The following is a 19,615-nucleotide window of genomic DNA, read 5'->3' on the forward strand; positions in this document are numbered from 1 at the left end:
CCCGCCTTATATAGTAATTCCCTCCCGAGGGTTGGGGCTCTGCGGGATCGCAGCGCCACCCCAGCCCCCCAGGGCTAACCCTTACTGACGTGAATGTAGACACCCTTACGTGTGCGGGCGCAAACACCCCTTGTGTGTTTGTTTGCCCTCCCGTAACACCCCTACAGCTGTACCCGAGGAATTCCCATATGGTACAGATACAATGGGAGGCTGATCGATGCCCGGGTGCGGTCAAGGGATGCCTCCCTATTGCTCAACCATGTTATGTATGCCGATGCTCTGGTGATTGCTGCTCACTACTGCTGAACCTGGAGCTTGCCACTAAGAGGTGGGGCCTTACCATCAGCCCCACCAAAACTAAGCACCTGCCTGGGTATTTTGTACCATGGGACAATCCACCCCCACAACTCACAATTGGTGATGCGGCAGTTGTGGAGAGATCAGAGAGATTCCCATACCTGGCCAGTGTGCTCATGACCAGCTCTGGTTTAACAGCAGAGGTCTCACTCCAAATCAGTCGAGTGCCATTCTCTTTTCATCGGTTGCGTTACACTGTGTGGAAGCTACCTGGTCTCTCACTGCGCATGAAGCTCCAGGTCTTCTCGGCCACGGTAATTCCCTCCCTTCTCTATGCTTACGAAGCGTGCACCCCCCTAATGGAACATTCTCCGGTTACAAACATTTAGGCTGGCCTGCTAACGATCCATCCTGGGTTTAACCATATGTGTGTGTGTACGTCTAAGTCGATGTGTTTCTATGTGTGTGGGTCGAAATCTGTGTGTAAGTCCATGTGTGTCTGCTTTTTTCGCCCGGGCAACGCCGGGTACTCACCACTAGTCTAACCTATAAAAGTAATTTTTTGTGTGTCTGTCTGTCTGTGTGTGGCTGACACTTGCAAGCGATTTGGCTCGCGAACCGTGGGGTTTCCATTTTTTTTAAAGTACCCAGGTAACATGCCATAAGTCCCGTCGTGAGCCAGCGCTATTCCGATTTCGCATCCATCACCTTTAAAGTAGTTTAATTCGCAATTTAGTGCTGTTTTGGTTATTTATTACATCGCGCCTTCGAACGCACGCCAAAGCACGTATCTGCGCATGCTCGCCCCTACCAAGTCATACGCGTTTGGTTGGAGGGAGGGGGCAATTTTCATTCGTGGGGACACTGTGCAACGTAACACACATATTTACAGCTTCCTTCAAACATTTATTACCATGACTGTTTACTCATTACTATTCCTGTTATGAAATATTTAATGACAGGGATTAACCAATGTTTTATGATAGTTACCCAAAGTAACATGGTTTTTCTCCCTGAGTACTAAGTGCTACTTTTAAATTGTTATATACCACATGGCTATTATTCCCCACAAACTTTGTTTTAGCGACCACGTATTTGTGTGAGGGAATGACACTTATGCACTCTTTGAAAATCGGTATATTTCTAAATATCACTGTCCTGCTCACAAAAAAACAAGTTTGAGCGGAAAAATAGCCTTTTTCTGTACTCTTGAGGCATAAGCAGCCAAGTAATATCACTTACTGCACAGGGGCAAACCAATAAATCTACACATTGCTATTATGTCTTTGTTCAAACATATTTACACTTGCCCCCTCAGTACGGGGGTTGAGCAGTGTCGTTATGTAAATTACGCTTGATTGGTGCCCATCTGGTCATAGTTGCAGGTAGGATAGGTTGATTTATTATTAGTTGACTTTCATTTATTTGCCGCTTTTGCTCGTGGCAAATATTTGCACTAAAATGGCGGAACACCCTCTTCTTTGCTCTTAATTACTTACTTATTATACACGCGTGCATTTCCCTTCTCCCTTGCTTCTTTCGCTAAAGTCACGTAGATAAAAAAAAACTATTATTAAAAAACTTAGTAAATATAAAAGTTATAGTGTGTGTGTGAGTCGATGTGTGTGTGTGAGTCTATGTGTGTCAGTCGATGTGTGTGCATCGATGTGTATGCCTGTGAGTCCATGTGTGTTTGTTAGTCCATATGTGTGTGTAAGTCGATGTGTGTGTAAGTCGATGTGTGTGCGTGTGTGAGTCGCTGTGTCTGTGTGTGTGCAGGTCGATGTATGTGTGTGTGGGTCGATGTATGTGTGTGTGAGTCGATGTGTGTGTCAGTCCATGTGTTGGTATGTCAGTCAATGTGTGTGTGTGAGAGTCGATGTGGTTGTGTGTGTAAGTCCATGTGTGTGCATAAGTCGATGTGTGTGTAAGTTCATGTGTGTGTGAGTCCATGTGTGTGTGTGTGTGTAAGTTGATGTGTATGCGCAAGTCGATGTGTGTGTAAGTCGATGTCTGTGTGTGTGAGTCGATGTGTGCACGTAAGTCCATTTATGTGTATAAGTCGATGTGTGTGTGTGTGAGTCGCTGTGTGTGTGTGCAAGTCGATGTGTGTGTGTCGATGTATAAATGTGTGTGTAAGTCGATGTGTGTGTGTGAGTCGATGTGTGTGTGAGTCGATGTGTGTGTGTGAGTCGATGTGTGTGTGAGACGTGTGTGTGTGAGACAATGTGTGTGTGTGAGTCGATGTGTGTGTAAGTCGATATGTGTGTGTGTAAGTCGATGTGTGTGTAAGTCGATATGTGTGTAAGTCGATGTGTGTGTGTCCATGTGTGTGAGTAAGTCTATGACGTCTCCTGGCCAAACCCCATCTGGCGGAGCCAGGAGATTGGTATCTTTACCCTCTGGGCTCCTCCAGAAACAACGACAAGCCACTACGGATGGCCACGTGGAATGTTCCATAACTCACTGCGGAGGAGAGGCTGCCACTCCTCTGTCGGGAGCTGGACCAGTACCACCTGGATCTCTGTGGCATTCAGGAGGTCCGGTGGACCGGCTCTGGCTCCTGTCACCATGAGGGGTGGACAGTCCTCTACTCGAGGCAGGAGACTGCCAAACAACAGGGTGTGGCTCTTCTTCTGAACAAAAGAATGAAGGGGGCGTGGGAGCATGCCGGTGAGGTGTGGGAAGCTGTAAGCCCCAGGCAACTTTGGGCTTGCCTTCCCATCAACCAGAGGCAAGAAGTGGTGGTCGTGGTTACTTATGCCCCCACCGAAGACGAACATCTATGGAGGGATGCAGGCAAGGCCGATGAGTCAGATGCCTTCTATGACCTCCTGTCACAGGTGCTGGCTAAAGTGGCCCCTCGGGATAGGGTCATCTTGTTGGGTGACTTCAATGCCCGAGTTGGTCATGATGCTGGCACCTGGTCTGGAGTGATTGGAAGGCATGGGCCAGATTAGCTCAATAAAAACGGTAGGTGCTGCTAGATTTTTGTGCAGCCCATGGGCTTGTAATTACCAACACGTTGTTCTGGTATTGGCGCATCCACACAACATCATGGATATATGCCGGGTCGAAGCAAGAACATCTGCTGGACTACATAGTGACAGATCAGCGGATGCGAGCCCATGTCCTTGACACCAGGACCTACCGTGGAGCTGATCTGTCCTCTGACCATCGACTAGTCATCTGTAAGATGCGCCTGCCATTCTTCCACTCCGGTGGTAGGTGTATTCCTAAGACCCCATTCCAACCTAAGGTGGCCTGGTCTCAGTTAGCTGATGAAAGTTGCAAGCGAGAATTTCATCATCACTTGCGGCTGGGGATGGCATCGTCCCCCACTCCTCCTGATGTCGAGGGTAAATGGGCGAGGTTTAGGACTGTGACTCATGCAGCTGCAATGGCTGCTTTGGGTATGCAGTCCAGACACCCCCAGAGACCCTGGCTGACAGAGGAGGTGTTCAGGAAGGTTGAGAAAAAGCGATAGGCCCACTCTAATCGTCTACAGCATCCCACGTCAGAGAATGAGGAGGCTTACTGCAGCCTTCGCTCGGAGGTTCGGAGAGCCGTGAGGCGCTGCAAGGATGGGTGGTGGTCGCGGGTTGCTGAGGAGATGGAGTCTGCCTCAGTGGCCCACGATCACAAAATTATATTTAACTCTCTCAAAAAAGTTACCTGCAGCGCCACACCTATTACCATCATTAGGGGAAAAAACGGTGATCCAATCTCCGACCCCCAGGAACAGGTTTGCAGATTTGCTGAGCATTTTTGTGAGGTCATGGGGGAGGGGAAATCCCTCAGCCAGGAAAACATCATGGCACAAAGTGGGGATGACCCTGCTGAGGCTGCGGTGCCTCAAATATTGGAAGAAGAATCACCCCCTGTGAGTGGCTGGCTGAGGTGCCATCTGTTGAGGAAGTACTGAAGGCGATCCAGAGTCTGAGACCAGGAAAGGCACCGGGCAGAGATGATCTCCCAAGCGAAATGCTGAGGGAGGGTGGCGTTTGTGAACAGACTGCCCTACATGACATCATAACAACAGTCTGGTCCACTGCACAGGTTCCGCAGAATTGGAAGGATGCCCTGGTGGTCCCCCTCTTTAAGAAGGGGGACCGCACAGACTGTATCAACTACAGGGGCATCTCACTTCTCAGTGTGCTGGGAAAGGTCCCGGCAAGGATTATTCAACATCACCTTGCTAGGCGCGCTGAGGAGAGGCTTGCGGAGCCCCAATGCGGTTTCAGGAAAGGGCGGTCTTGCACAGATGCCATATTTTCTGCTACAGCAGAGGTAGGGAATTCCAAAAAGACCTACATCTCTGCTTTATTGACCTGGTCAAGGCCTATGATACCATCAGTCGGCCTGGGCTCTGCGTTGTTCTTCGTGCTTTCGGAGTCCTTGACCCTCTGCTCACGATCATTATGGACCTTCATGATGGTGAGCGGGCCCGGGTAAAACTACGTGGCCGGGAGTCAGAGCCATTCCCTGTACACCTTGGGGTACGACAGGGATGTCCTCTGGCTCCCACATTATTTAACATCTATTTTGACCGCGTAGTTTGTGAAACCTTCAATAGCTGTAACGGGGAAGTTTCCATTTGGTGCTGATCGATGCCCGGGTGCGGTCAAGGGATGGCTCCCTATTGGTCAACCATGTTACGTATGCTGATGATTTGGTAAAAGCTGCTCATTCAGAGGAGGAGTTGGAGACGCTGCTGCTGAGACTGGAGCATGTCACTAAGAGGTGGGGCCTTACCATCAGCCCCACCAAAACTAAGCACCTGCCTAGGTATTTTGTACCATCGGACACTCCACCCACACAACTCTCAATCGGTGATGGGGCAGTTGTGGAGAGAGTGGAGAGTTTCCCATATCTGGCACAATAACAGGCACCGCGGTAGCGAGATGTTAACTACTTCACCTGGTATATAGGAGGTCGTCGATTCAATGCCAACCCTGATGCGTATATATTTGGAGTTTGCGTGTGTCTCTACCTGTGGTCGTGTGGAATTTTTTTTCTGCGCTCTCCGGCTTTTTCCTCATAAATTTATGAACATGCTTTGAGAGTATTTGGTTGCTATCAATTTCCACACTATAAGCCACTTCGTTGAGCTATAATTTGTGATAGCCAGGTGCTTCTGAAAAAGAGCTACATAGCTCAGTGGGCCTTACCTGATAAATATAAATTTGTTTAGTTTAATTTCATATCACCCGCATTGGTGATCCCTCCGTGCATCATCTCATCTCCCAACTCCCACCACCAACCCTCTCTCTTGCATAGTGACCGTTGTAGTGTGTGGACTTTGTTCTATTGCTATGCATTATACCACGTTTCTTGACCTTAATTTACTGTTTATTTGCATAAAATTGTGACCTTAATCATGCAGAAGCGAGTACTTGACAGGGGCTTCCTCGTGGGGTCGGATGCTTAACAGGGTCTTAACGAGTCTACCATTAGAACCTCCCCAGTACCTCATCCTCATCAATGTCATCATCACGTCAGTTTTAAAGGTAAAGAACATTATTTTATTGTTTTTAATAATGTTATTTTTTTTTATTATGTCATTGTGTATTTTACGTGTGTTTAGTGAAGGAACGGGCAACTTAGTGAGGCTTTGACGAGTGCATCCACGGCCACGGTTGCCCTCACCCCCGTTTCCCACATCGGGGTTGAGTATCACCAACTGCGCAGTTTTGCCAACCACGGCGGTTTTCAGGAGATGAGGGATTACCGTCACTGGTATTTTTTTAGTGCTCTTTTTAGTTTTGTGCCAATCTTTTATCTTGTCCATGGCAGAAACATCCTCAAGCTGACCAACGAGTTTGACCTGGCTGAGGGGAATGTGACGCGAGACTCCTACCACGTTGCCCTCGCCTCCCTCAACTCCACGTGGCCTCAGCGTGTCCACTCGCTCGGCATACTGACGTGCAACCTGCAGCAGAATCTCAACCAGGTAGTGTATCTTCTCTGTGCTCAGCTTCTTGCTCCACTGGTAGCTGGACGTTGAACAGAAATACTGGTAGTTGGTTACCTTACACGTGTGAGTATATTGTAACTTTTATCGTATAGCCAACTGTGTTAATTGGAGGTGTGGGGGAAGGACAACAAATTTAACAGAAAAAGCAGTTCTAAAAAACTAAGTTTTCAATCCAGATTATTTAAAAGTGCATATCTCCAGTGGCTTCCTAATATCGGAAGGAAGAGCATTCCAGACGGCCGCAGAAGCGCATGATGCGGTGCCCGTCTTGGTTCGATAGTTAGCCAAAACCCTCTGCGAGGATTACCAGAGTTCACGTGTTGGTTTATGCTCCTTGAGATCAGCAAGGTATTCCGGTTCATTTGTTTCAAGCACTTTGTGTGTAATGAGTGCGACTTTGTAATGCAACCTTATTATACTGTGGTCTTTCCTGACATCTCAATTGTATGGGAGGAGTTTCTTTATGAATGTTGGGCTGGTTTGGCACGGTCCATAAGCAACAACCAACAACAACCACGACAGTTGTGCCAGGCTATGTGCACCTTGAGGCCACGTGAAGTGTCGAACGCCGCTGGCAGGAGATCACGGGGCAGACCCAGCTGCCACGGGTTAACTGACTGAGACGACTGGCTGATGCACCATCTGTGCCCCCTACTGTGCCAAATTGCTGTGCTTTAGCCACCCGGCGCTCCACTCATTGTTGTGAGCGTCGCTCCTCCGCCCTCCGTTGTTGTTGGAGGGCGACAGCCTCCAACTGCTCAGTAGCGTCCTTCACGAGCCTCCTCCAAAGAAGCCAATCTTGACACCGCTGGTACCAGTCATTGGCAAGTCCACTCAGCTCCATATCCTCCTGTACCACATCACTCCATCTCTTCTCTAGCCCGTGCTGTGCACGTTTAGCCCCCTTGATCCGGCCGAACAAAAGCTGTTTAGGCATGCGGTGGCTGGACATGCGGGCTACATGGCCCATCCAACGCAGCCTTGACTGCCGGAGGAGCTCAGCCGATGGGACTTTTGTTCAGATCTTTCAAGGATTTGTGAGCTCCTCACGCAATCCAGCCTGGTTAAACCCAGGATGGATCGTAGGCAGGCCAGCCGAAATGTTTATAACCAGCGAAGATGTTCCATTAGGGGGGGTCTACGTTTCACAAGCGTAGAGAAGGGAGGGAATAACTGTGGCCGAGAAGACCTGAAGCTTCGTGTGGAGCGACAGACGAGATAGCTTCCACACAGCGTTACGCAACCGATGAAAAAATAATGCCGCTCGACTGATTCGGAGTGAGACCTCTGCTATTAAACCGGAGCCGGTCATGAGCACACTACATAGGTATGGGAATCTCTCCACTCTCTCCACAACTGCCCTATCACCAATTGGGAGTTGTGGGGGCAGAGTTTCCGATGGTACAAAATACCAGAGGTGGGACAAAGTCATTGTTATGCAAGTCCAAGTCGAGTTGCAAGTCTTTGTACATTTTGCCGAGTCGAGTCTGAAGTCATCAAATTCATGACTCGAGTCTGACTCGAGTCCAAGTCACATGACTCGAGTCCACACCTCAGAGGTGGGACAAAGTCATTGTTATGCAAGTCCAAGTCGAGTTGCAAGTCTTTGTACATTTTGCCGAGTCGAGTCTGAAGTCATCAAATTCATGACTCGAGTCTGACTCGAGTCCAAGTCACATGACTCGAGTCCACACCTCTGCAAAATACCCAGGCAGGTGCTTAGTTTTGGTGTGGCTGATGGTAAGGCCCCACCTCTGAGTGACAAGCTCCAGGTTCAGCAGGAGCACCTCCAACTCCTCCTCTGAGTGAGCAGCAATTACCAGATCATCGGCATACATAATATGGTTGAGCAATAGGGAGCCATGCCTTGACCGCACCCGGGCATCGATCAGCCTCCCATTGTATCTGTACCAGATGGAAATTCCTCGGGTACAGCCATTGAAGGCTTCACGAACTACGTGGTCGAAATAGATGTTAAATAATGTTGGAGCCAAAGGACATCCCTGTCGCACACCAAGGTGTACAGGGAATGACTCCAACTCCCGGCCACGTAGTTTTACCCGGACCCACTCACCATCATGAAGGTCCTTAATGATCGTGAGCAGAGGGTCAGGGACTCTGAAAGTACGAACAACAACCCAGAGCCCAGGCCTACTGATGATATCATAGGCCTTGACCAGGTCAATAAAGCAGAGATGTAGGTCTTGTTGGAATTCCCTACACCTCTACTATAGCAAACGGACAGAAAATATGGCATCTGTGCAGGACCGCCCTTTCCTGAAACCGCATTGGGGCTCTGCAAGCCTCTCCTCAGCGTGCCTAGCAAAGCGATGTTGAATAATCCTTGCCAGGACCTTTCCTGGCACACTGAGGAGTGAGATGCCCCTGTAGTTGTTACAGTCTGTGCGGTCCCCCTTTTTAAAGAGGGGGACCACCAGGGCATCCTTCCAGTCCTGCGGAACCCATCCAGTGGTCCAGACTGTTGTTATGATGTCATGTAGGGCAGTCTGTGCACAAACGCCACCCTCCCTCAGCATTTCGCTTGGGAGATCATCTCTGCCCGGTGCCTTTCCTGGGCTCAGACTCTGGTTCGCCTGCAGTACTTCCTCAACAGATGGCACCTCAGCCAGCCACTCACAGGGGGTGACTTCTTCCAATATTTGAGGCACCGCAGCCCCGGCAGGGTCATCCCCACTTTGTCCCACGTTGTTATCTGGCTGAGGGATGTCCCCTCTTCCAGGACCTCACAAAAATGCCCAGCAAATCTGCAAACTGGTTCCTGTGGGTCGGAGATTGGATCACCCTTCTTTCCCCTAAAATGATGGTAATAGATGTGGCACTACAAGTTACTTTTTATGAAATTAAAAAGCGATTTGGAATCGCGGGCCATTGAGGCAGACTCCATCTCCTTAGCAACCCGCGACTACCACCCATCCTTGCAGCGCCTCACGGCTCTCCGAACCTCCAAGCGAAAGCTGCGGTAAGCGACAGCATTGCCCGTCCAGCACCACGAGGAGGTAGGGGTTTGTTTTGATGGACTTCCGTAAGCACATGCCTAAGCACGTGCATTGAATATAACAATGCATGTGCTTTTCTGCACAACGTTCTAAATTAATCTCTTCATTTCAACACAAGAGGTTCCTCCTCTAATTATTTTATTTAAAGTTCATGCCGTACGACTGATAAATTGGTGGTTTAAATGAGGCTCCCTCAATTCCTTCCTGTGCCAGTACACCATCACCCTCATTTAGACTGAAAACTAATTTCTTTACAACTGTTTATCTAAATACAACACATAAAAACATAATAAGCACGTAAAGCAGTGGACTGTAGTCAAATTAAAACTATCATAAAATTCCGGGCTGGAACGGCACCTCCACCTTCACCGTTATTCCTGACAGCAAAATTACTGCCCACTTAATGCAAATTCGTTTTACGCAGCAATTTGGCATTATGCTTTCAGCTGCCGTCTGGAATACTCTTCTGAATTTAGGAAGCCACTGGGAACTGTGCACTTTTAAATCATCTAGATTTATAAATGTCTTTCTTTAGAAGCGCTTTTTGTGTTGAGCTTATTGTCCTTCCCCCGCACCTCTGATTAGCACCGTTGGCTGCGTACAGTACGAAATAAGTTGAACATACGCACACACATACATACAATTGGGCCGATATCACTTTCATGTTTTGCAGACCACAGAGCTTTGGCAATTGTTGGTAGCGCCGGCTCCCCACACTGGCGTGGCACCTGCTGCTGCCTTATCGTTGGTCTGTAGTTCCTCATCCCGAGGTCACGTCTCTGTAGGACGATGGGTGGCAGCTCTTTTCCTGCTGTCGCCTCTAGGTTGTGAAATTCACTTCCATTGGACATTCACTGTGCTGAGTTCCTCGCGTTATTATAATCAAAGCCATACATTTTAAGGCCTTTTCATCCTATGTGAATAATTCATGTTGGGGTTGTATTTAATTGGTGTAAGCCTGCATGTTTTTTTGTACACTTGTGACCTCCAGCTTCAATGTAATCTATAAGTGTAAATTATTATAGACTTACAGACTCTCGTGGAGACTCACAGACTCTCATAGAAAGTGCTGTGTGGCCAGATGTGGTGCTGGCCACACACCCTTTGTGTGTCATGCCAGCCTTCATCTTCGCAACTCGCTAAAAGCACTTGCCTCTGCAGTCAATTCAAAGCTATATCCGAGACCTTTGTCTGCCTGTGTGTGTGTACCTAGGCAGCGTCAGGAACTGGACTTGTGTTCATCGTATTTACTGAAGCAATACTGAACATGCCCGGATCACAGGTGAGCTCAGGTGGGAATTAATGCGTTTGAGTCCTAAGTCTGGGTATCGCCCTGTCTCTCTCTAAGAATGTTCATAGTAAACGTATTAGAGACACTGAGCCAGCACCACGGAGGCCTGAATTGGATTTTAGGTTCCAGCTGTACCTGGGATTTAACTGGGTTCTGTATGTGTGTACGTTGAACTTTCGCACCGTACGTATCCAACCGTGTTAATCGAAGGTGCGGGGGAAGGGCAACAAACTAAACACAAAAGCACTTTGAAAGAAATTCGTTTTCAATCTATATGATTTAAAAGTTCATCGCGCCAGTCGTTTCCGAATATTGGAAGAGCGTTCCAGACACATCTGAAAGTGCAAGGTGACCGTGTTTATTTGATGGTTCGCCAAAAGCCGCTGCTGCGTGGGTGACCGGAGTTCGTGTGATGGTGTAATGGGTTCAACTGAGTTGCAGACGTAGACTTGGAGGCAACACATTTATTCAGTTCCAACATACGGGGTAACTTCCCCTTAACAGAATAACAACCTATGGTGGTGATCACTAGGCTAACTACACTAGTTACAACGTAACTGCTACTATGGACTGGGACCAATGACTTCGGCCCGGGTCCACGTGTTCGAGACTCATTTAACGGAGAACGTAGAAGAAGCGTTTCTTCCAGGATGAACAACAACCCTGGTCCCTCTCGGGACCCGGCTTATATTCTCTGTGGCATGGCCGGCTCCGCCCTTGGCCTGGTCCACCTTCCAGAATTCTCGGGAAGGATCTGGGTCCCAATCACGTGACCCCCCCCTATCCCCCTCTTGGGGCCCCTTTGTCAACTTAACTGGTCACGTGTCCTCCCGGGTCAACCAGAATGCCATGGCCTCACAGAACCTCATCCTTCGGCCGGCACCCACACACCGTGTCCTGTTGGGTCGGCACTGCACTTAAAGCGTGGTGCCATCTAGCTCTATTATTCAGCACACACCAGGCCCCTCTAGGGCTCGTACTACACCCACATCATTGTGGTATCCGGCGATGTCGCTATACCGCACACCGTGCCCCTCTAAAGCCAGTACTGCACCCACAGCCTGTTGACATCCAGCGATGCCACTACAATGGTTTATGCTCCTTGACGAGATCAGCAAGGTATTGTGGTTCATTTGTAGCAAGCAGTTTGTGTGTGTAATGAGTGCGACCTATAATATATTCGTTTGGCAACCGGAAATCAATGCAGCTTGGCGAGCACTGGTCGGACTAGCTTCTGAAGTATAGTGATCTTGTGGTCTAATACCCATCACCAGTGACTGGCATAGAGTGGACCATAGTTTCAGGTTTATTTTGGTTCACCTCGTGAGAATTCAAGAGGCTAGCAGAGAGTCTAGTTTGTAAGAATGGCCTGGGGTCACCAACATTACTTAGAGACCCAGAGAGACCCACAGTGATACATATACAGGTAGTCCTCTACTTACGATGGAGATGTGTAGTGCCATAAGAGGGGAGGGGCTGCTGGGGGCTCTGAGATCCTAGGTAGATAAGCCCTCGGCGCCAGGCGCTAGGATCCCAGGCACCCCAGACAGTTAAGCCCCTTGGCGCCACCAACGGGGGGGCTGTGTGTGCTCTGTGGGATATCTGGGGGTGCACACAACCCCACCCCTCGTTGGGGACGAGGCATAAAAGGGCAGCTCCCTGGCCGATCGGGACCAGTCGCAACTCAAGACCCAAGACCCGCCAGCCAGCCAGCTTAGGACCCTGGAGTCCCTCATCCCGCTTGTCCTTGTAAGGGCCGGGACGCTGGGTGGGCCAGTGGTGGGACTCTGGGACTCCCGGCTCTACGTCTTTGTAAGGGCGAGTTCCGAGGAAGCCAGAGTCCAGACCCGCACCTTGGCTGGGTCGGGTCAGGTAGCCTCCCCTAGGGTAATTGTAGCCGGAGGACCCCAGAGCGTAGCCAGAGTAGTGTATCTAGGCTGTGTACCTAGGCTGTGTACCTAGGCTGTAACAGAGTATCAGGACTGTTGGAATGTTGTATTGTAATAAAGAAGTTACCTCTACAAGTGTCTCCGGAACCCATTACAGATGCGTTACGACGAAGATGGCCTAGCCTACCCAGGAGTCTTAAAGAATGGTGATAATTTAGCAAAACAAAGCAATTTACAGTACCTCACTGTATAAACTATACTCTGTATGTATTTATTAATTACAATACTGTATTGCACAGTAAAATGTAAAGTAAAAATAAACAAGGTAAATTCTTAGCCTACCTATATGAACTGAAATTTAATAGAAAGTTTTTTCAGGAAACAATCCTATCTACTATAAAAAAACTTTTAACATGCTAAAAATACACGTGCTAACACTGAGACAACTTAACTCCGTCGACCGCTGGTGAGAGTGAGGCATCACACAAGGCGGGAGATGCATACATCCCGGCAGCGTCCCAACGTACAGTATCGTACCTCGTATGCTGCTGCGTTTGCCTGCCGCGCGAAATTTAAAATATTTTACAATTTTGTCGTATTGCTATCGCCATCGTAAGATCGAAATATCATAAGTCGGACCATCATAACTCGTGGACTATCTGTATATGTGTAGTGAGTCCAACTGAGTCGCAGACGTTATCTTAGGAGCAACACTATTTATTTCACCAACTCAACACACAACATAACGTAGCCTACACTTGGGTGTTGAACACCCATCTAACCACGCTACGGCAGAACTAAACATGATTCGCTATCCCGGTCCAGACCACAAGCTGGGTCCCAGACCGCGTGGCTAGAGGCTTCTTCAACCCGACGTAGATCTTCATCACCAGCAACCCAAAAAACCCCGAGCCCCTCACGGGGCTGGGGCTGGGGCTGGCTCCGCCTCTCGCCCCGCCCACCTTCTAGATCTCTCTAGCTCTTTCCCGAAGGCTCCTGGGAGCTCCTTTATACCATGTGACCGCTCAGCGGTTCCCATCCACTGCACACTGTACGTGGTGCCTCCGCATACAGTAACCCATAGATTCACCATGTTGTATGTGTTGGGTTATGAAATTTTGATAAAAATAATAAAAATTAATAATTTTCCGAAAAATGCGCAAATCGCATGAATTATGATAGTGTGTAATTATATGCATTAATTATGATGTGTGTAATTATATGCATAAATTATGATAATCACGGAGATACTCGTAGTAATTTATGCGGATGCTTGCGATTATGTTAATGTGAGCAGTTATGATAATTAAGTTTAGTTTCGTTTATCCAGAGTTATATCAATCAGGATAACACGATTATCATTGATTAAACATTTACCGATTATCTTAGTGTGTGTTATGTTATTTTAGGTCTCCAGTTTCATATCTCATCACAGGCTACAGTTTTCAGGAATAAGACAGTTTTGCATGGACTTGGAAAGAAGCACTCGAGACTTGGTGTTAAGCAATTTTAATTCTAAACAAACACATGACACTCTAGTATGCAAAAGCAAGTATGCGTCAATAAATTCATGGGCAAGATTATGCAATTAACGAAAATGAATGACTAAAACATTCCTTATTCATGTAACTCGACGGCAGCAACTGCTTTGCACGATCAGTTGGTAGTGAACGCACCACCTTGAAATGGCAACCCTTTTTGAAACACAAAGATAACTTTTGAAAGTCTTATTCATGTGCGTGTTGTGTGTGTTGTCCCCTTTTAAAATGAATTAGATTTTCTTAGAGCCGGGAGTTGTGTCGTTAGCTTGTGTGGTGTGGGAGGGAATATACAAACAGCGGCCAGGTTCTCTCTGGCTTGGGTGTGGCCGCAGCGAGCCGTGCTCTCTCCCTTTCTCCACTGCTCGATTGAGCGGCGTTGGCACGATGCTCGCCGTCGTGGTGCGCGATGATTCCGTCGTCGGATTTCGCGCCGCTCCTCCACGAGTCGGCACGACGCTCGGTGATGCCTGAGTCGTGCTGCTCGTGCGCTCTCTCTCTCTCTACTGCTAGATGAGTGGCGTCGGCACGACACTCGCCGACGTGGGACGTGCTGCTGCTGTCGCTCTCTCCTTGATCGCTGCCAACTTCACACGGACACTCGCCCTTCAGGCGGTGTTGGCTCGAGCTCTGAACAACGTGGCTGTGCGCGCTCACTGGCTTGGAGCGCTCTGGCGATGAACGATGGCTCTTGTTGCCCATCTGCTGCTGCTCGTCCTTTGCGACGCTCGCTTGGTCGACTCTTGGCGATTTCCGCCCTTTTAGAGGTTGATTGCTTGTCGTCACTCGTCACTCTCTCTTCTCCGTGCTTCCTTTGTTCGTGCAGCTGCCAGCTTCACTCGCACTTAACTTCGTTCTGCGAGAAGCGACACCTGCTATCGGCATCAGTGTTTGCTCCCTCACGATGCTCCGCCAGCCAGAGCATGGCTGAAACCCAGCCTCGACCCAGGTTGAATTCAGACTTCTGCGACTCGAACGACCCCTCCTCATTCTATCTCCCTTGAGGCACGATCTGCCCCAGCTCCCTTGCGAGCCCCGTCGCAACGCCGCGTCGCAAGCCGAGTTGCAAGACTGAGCGCGACTCGGACAGACTGCACTCAGGCTGTCACCTTAACGATGTCTCGTCGTCCCATCTCTCCTCGAGGCACGACTGCCACAGCTCCCTTGCGAGCCCCGTCGCAACGCCGCGTCGCAAGCCGAGTTGCAAGACTGAGCGCGACTCGGACAGACTGGTCATTCGCTATGTGCGCTTGTGCTTAACTCAAAACGTGACTCCCCTCTCTGCGCATTCCTTGCGAGCGGGAAACAAAACAACAAAAACGAGCGAGAAGAACCAGACACCCCCGGCGACCCCTCCTCGCGACCTTTCCTAACCCCCCAAGCATTCATGGGCCATCTGTTTGTGCCGGACCGTTGGAGACAAAGGTGGTCGAGGAGATTTTTGCAATACATTTATGTGGTCCTGTGTGTTACATTTATTCTTGAGATTTCTTATGGATTCCTTCGGTCTTAGTATCGTGGTAATCATTCGTCTATGTTTAATGAATATTCGTAATGATCCTCGTTACATCATTATTTTGAGGGTTTTGCCAATTTTAGTTCTCCAGGGATTGGTGTTTTATTCTGAGTTATTTTTTAATGTCCTGAGGTTAAGTGTAACTATGTTTCCACTTAAGCCTTCTGGAATTCGTACTCTTTAGTTTTTAGGAAGGTCATGTAGATAGGAAACATATAATTCTAAATAATATGTATGCGGTGAATACGAGTAATATAAGGGAATTACTAATAAAAAGCCCCTATTGTTTGTTGGTTAATCCTTTTTGTTAAGTTTCTACTTTCTGGTAAGGAAAACGTTAAGAAAAACGCGAGTTGCAACCGTTATTGTCCTTTACTCTGCACCTTATCTGTACATCTCCAGATGTCTTGGGAGGTTAGTCCATCGATCTTTTTGTCCATCTGGATGTCTATGACCTCTCTATGACCGAATTCTTATCGTTTTAATGGCCCTCCATGTTCATAGATTCCTGGTGTGCTTGTGAGGAGAAGTGAGTTGTTTTCATTGTTTAATAAAAAATATATATATATAGAATTTTTTTTTTATTCTTAATATTAATAACGGAAAACAGGGCATAGATACAACAACCATACACACCCAGACTCATATCGAGACCCACAGATTTATATCGAGACCCACAGACTCATACAGAGGCCCACATACTCCTACAGTGACCCATTGACTGATACAGAAATCCACACTCTACAGTGAGGGAAAAAAGTATTTGATCCCCTGCTGATTTTGTACGTTTGCCTACTGACAAAGAAATGATCAGTCTATAATTTTAATGGTAGGTTTATTTGAACAGTGAGAGACAGAATAACAACACAAATATCCAGAAAAACGCATGTCAAAAATGTTATAAATTGATTTGCATTTTAATGAGGGAAATAAGTATTTGACCCCCTCTCAATCAGAAAGATTTCTGGCTCCCAGGTGTCTTTTATACAGGTAACGAGCTGAGATTAGGAGCACACTCTTAAAGGGAGTGCTCCTAATCTCAGCTTGTTACCTGTGTAATAAAGGACTCCGTCACACGATGTTGATCTCCGTCGGTCCTTTATTTGTGTTCGTCTTCCGCTCACCCCGCTGGCCTCCTCCTCGGCCCAGCGTCGTCTCTCCTTGCGCCCCGCGCACTCTGCAGCTACCCTGCTGCTCCCTATGCAGCCCCACTGCTGCTCCGCTATGCAGCTACTCTGTTGCCTGTGCAACCTCGCACCCTCTGCTAGCCTCCGCTAGTTCTGCAGCTACTCGGCTGCTCCGTGCAACCTCGCACGCCCTGTGCTAGCCTCCGCTAGCTCTGCAGCTACTCGGCTGCTCCGTGCAACCCCTGCACGCCCTGTGCGCCCCGCGCACTCTGCTCTCTCCTCATCCCGCTGGCTGGCGCCGTCCGATGAGCCCCTCAGCCACCAGGCTGAGGCACGGCGGCCACCCAACGTGGTCTCCCTCTTCAATCCCTCGACTCCCCCAGATGTCTTCCGGTCTCCTCCCTATAACCCCTCGCCCACGTGACCCTGACTCCTCCCTCTCCCACGTGACCCTGACTCCTCCCTCGCGGATCGTCACATCCGGCCTGGCCAATTACGCTCGCATTACACCTGTGAAGTACCGGTGAAGACGCTTGACGCCGAGGTTGAGGCACACGTATATTTATTTCACAATACGACAGTGGGCATATACACACTCGAGGGGGTATCGGCCCCCTCACCTGTATAACTCGGGATACACCCCTAGCTAACTCTGTCCTAGCCCCGAATCCTCCACTAATGGGCTAGGGGAGGCTAACTGGCCCGACACTGGTAAGTCGGGCCCGGTACCCGGAGTTCCAGACCAGCTCTTACAAGAGCACCGGCTCTGGCTTTCGGGACCACGCCGCTGGCTCAGTCCTGTCCGGCCCTGAAAAGGACATCGAACTAGGGGAGTCCAGGGCTCTATCTAAGACGTCTTCAGTCTTCTTCCCTTAGCTTAAACATAACTGACTCGAGCCCTTTGAACATCCCCTTTTATACCCAACCCCTCCCTGAGGGGTGGGGCCCCGGGGGATCATAACGTTCGAACCAGCCCCCCCCAGGGTGTCTGGCTCGGACGTCGTAGAGGGCACCTCCTCGTGCACTTACGTAGCCCCGCCCACTGTGTTTGTTTTCCATAGGCTGCCATGCATAACGGGCCCTCTCTTTAACACCCCTACATCACCCCCCCCCCCCCGCATAGCTTGCAGCCGTCCCGGCTGCCAACATACAAAAATGACAATAAAAGTGCATTTACACCTTGACCGCGCGTGTGCCTCACTATTTTTCAACAATAACAAGAACAGCAACAAGAACACAACAAAATGCAACAGCAAGAAGAGAAAACAACCCGACGCACCCCCCCTTGAATAAATACGAATTCCGTAAAAAAAAACAACCTATATACAATTTGCAGGGAACCCACCATACACACAACACCAGGTGAACCCAACGTATGTACATTTCAATGGGCAGGGAACACACCACCCACACAACACACAATGAACCCAACATATGTACATTCAATAGGCAGGGAACACACCACCCACACAACACACGATGAACACAACCTATGTACACATCTTCCGGCCTCATAACAGTCTGCGCATTTTTGCGCGCGTCCTTGCAGCGGGCCCCTCACACGGGGTAACCCCGGGTGGCGGACCGTCAGGTGGCAATTGTCCGTCCCGGAGTGAGTCCTCATCCGATGCCGCGCGACCGTCGGTATCCCCAGGAGGGGTGGTCGGGCGTGAGCCCGTCAGTCCTGATGCACCTGGAGGTGGCACGGCCGGCAAGGCATTAGGTGAGAACGACGGAGACGGACCCAATGAGTCGGTCGACCCCCCACACGTTTGGCCACGCATGTGTGAAGTGGGTTTGTGTACCGCAACGAAGGGTTTTAACCTAGAGGGGTGCACGAACCATCGCCGCTTCCCCCATTTAATGCGCACGCACTGTGGTCGCAAAACTTCGACCACCTCCACAGGGCCCCGCCACGGCCGCACCAGCTTAGAGGAGGTAGCCAGTGGCACTTGGGGACAGTGCAGCCATGCCTTGTCCCCCGGCTTCCACTGTATCATGTGCGCCCGACCCAGCCTGAGGCGCTCATTCGCCTTTTGACGGAGGTCCGAGTTTAGCATTGCAGCATCCCGCGCCTCTGTTAATTTGGCCAGATTAAATTTGACGTGGTCAGCCAATTTAGTTTTCCCTTGCGGCTTGGGGATCTGCAGCTGGGCGCGAACAGGCGGGTCGGGTTCGCGACCGTACATGAGGTAAAAGGGGGAAAATCCCGTAGCTGCATGGGGTGCCATCCGGTATGCCGCCAAGACCCCTTGAATATGCAGGTCCCAGTCAGTCTGTGAGTCCGAGACCTGCTGTGACATCATTGACGTAATGGTGCGATGCAGGCGCTCGACCATCCCGTCAGTTTGCGGGTGATACGGGGAGGTACGAATTTTCTTCGTGCCTAGGAGGTCACAGACTTGTTTGAGTAATTTACCGGAAAAATTTCTGCCCTGGTCGGTCAGCAGCCGCTCCGGAGCACCTTTGTCCAGGACGTATCCCTGAACAAAGGCCTCCACGATGGCTGCTGCCGACTGGTTGGCCAGGGGCCAGGCCATAGGCCAGCGTGTAAAATACTCGACACCAGTCAACAAATACCTATTGCCCCTGGGGGTGGCGGGAAATGGGCCCAAAATGTCCAGCACGACAAGCTCATTTATTCTGGACACTTTGATCGATTGCAAGGGCGGGTTAGACTCCCGCGCCGGCGGTTTCCGTTGCGCACACCGAGGGCATGATCCCAATAGATCCCCAACATCCCTCGTCATGCCAGGCCAAAAAAAATCAAGTTGTAGCAGTGCAAGAGTCTTTTGGGTCCCCAGGTGTAATAGGCGCTCATGCGCGGCCCACACCACCTTGCCTCGCAACCCAGAAGGGACCACCAGCCGATGTCGCTGGGATTTGCCGTCCCAATGCATCAGGAGACCTTGCACCATTTCCCATGCATCCGAATCACCCTTCACACGCCCAGCACCCCCGAC

The 19,615-nt window shown here is 49.6% G+C and overlaps 1 protein-coding gene across 2 annotated transcripts in view; it reads left to right on the plus strand.

Annotated features, from left to right (window-relative positions):
* The window catches only part of LOC133352944 (sodium-dependent neutral amino acid transporter B(0)AT1-like), a 136,246-nt gene that overhangs the window by 103,094 nt on the left and 13,537 nt on the right, over positions 1–19,615 (plus strand). For both annotated transcript variants that reach the window (XM_061568950.1, XM_061568951.1), the window contains exons 9-10: positions 6,094–6,250; positions 10,505–10,573. In XM_061568950.1, the coding sequence (XP_061424934.1) occupies positions 6,094–6,250; positions 10,505–10,573 (226 nt within the window). The remainder of the gene's footprint in view (positions 1–6,093; positions 6,251–10,504; positions 10,574–19,615) is intronic.

This window comes from Lethenteron reissneri, chromosome 42 (assembly GCF_015708825.2).
Source record: "Lethenteron reissneri isolate LAM-NWPU_2019-01 chromosome 42, ASM1570882v1, whole genome shotgun sequence".
NCBI lineage: Eukaryota > Metazoa > Chordata > Hyperoartia > Petromyzontiformes > Petromyzontidae > Lethenteron > Lethenteron reissneri.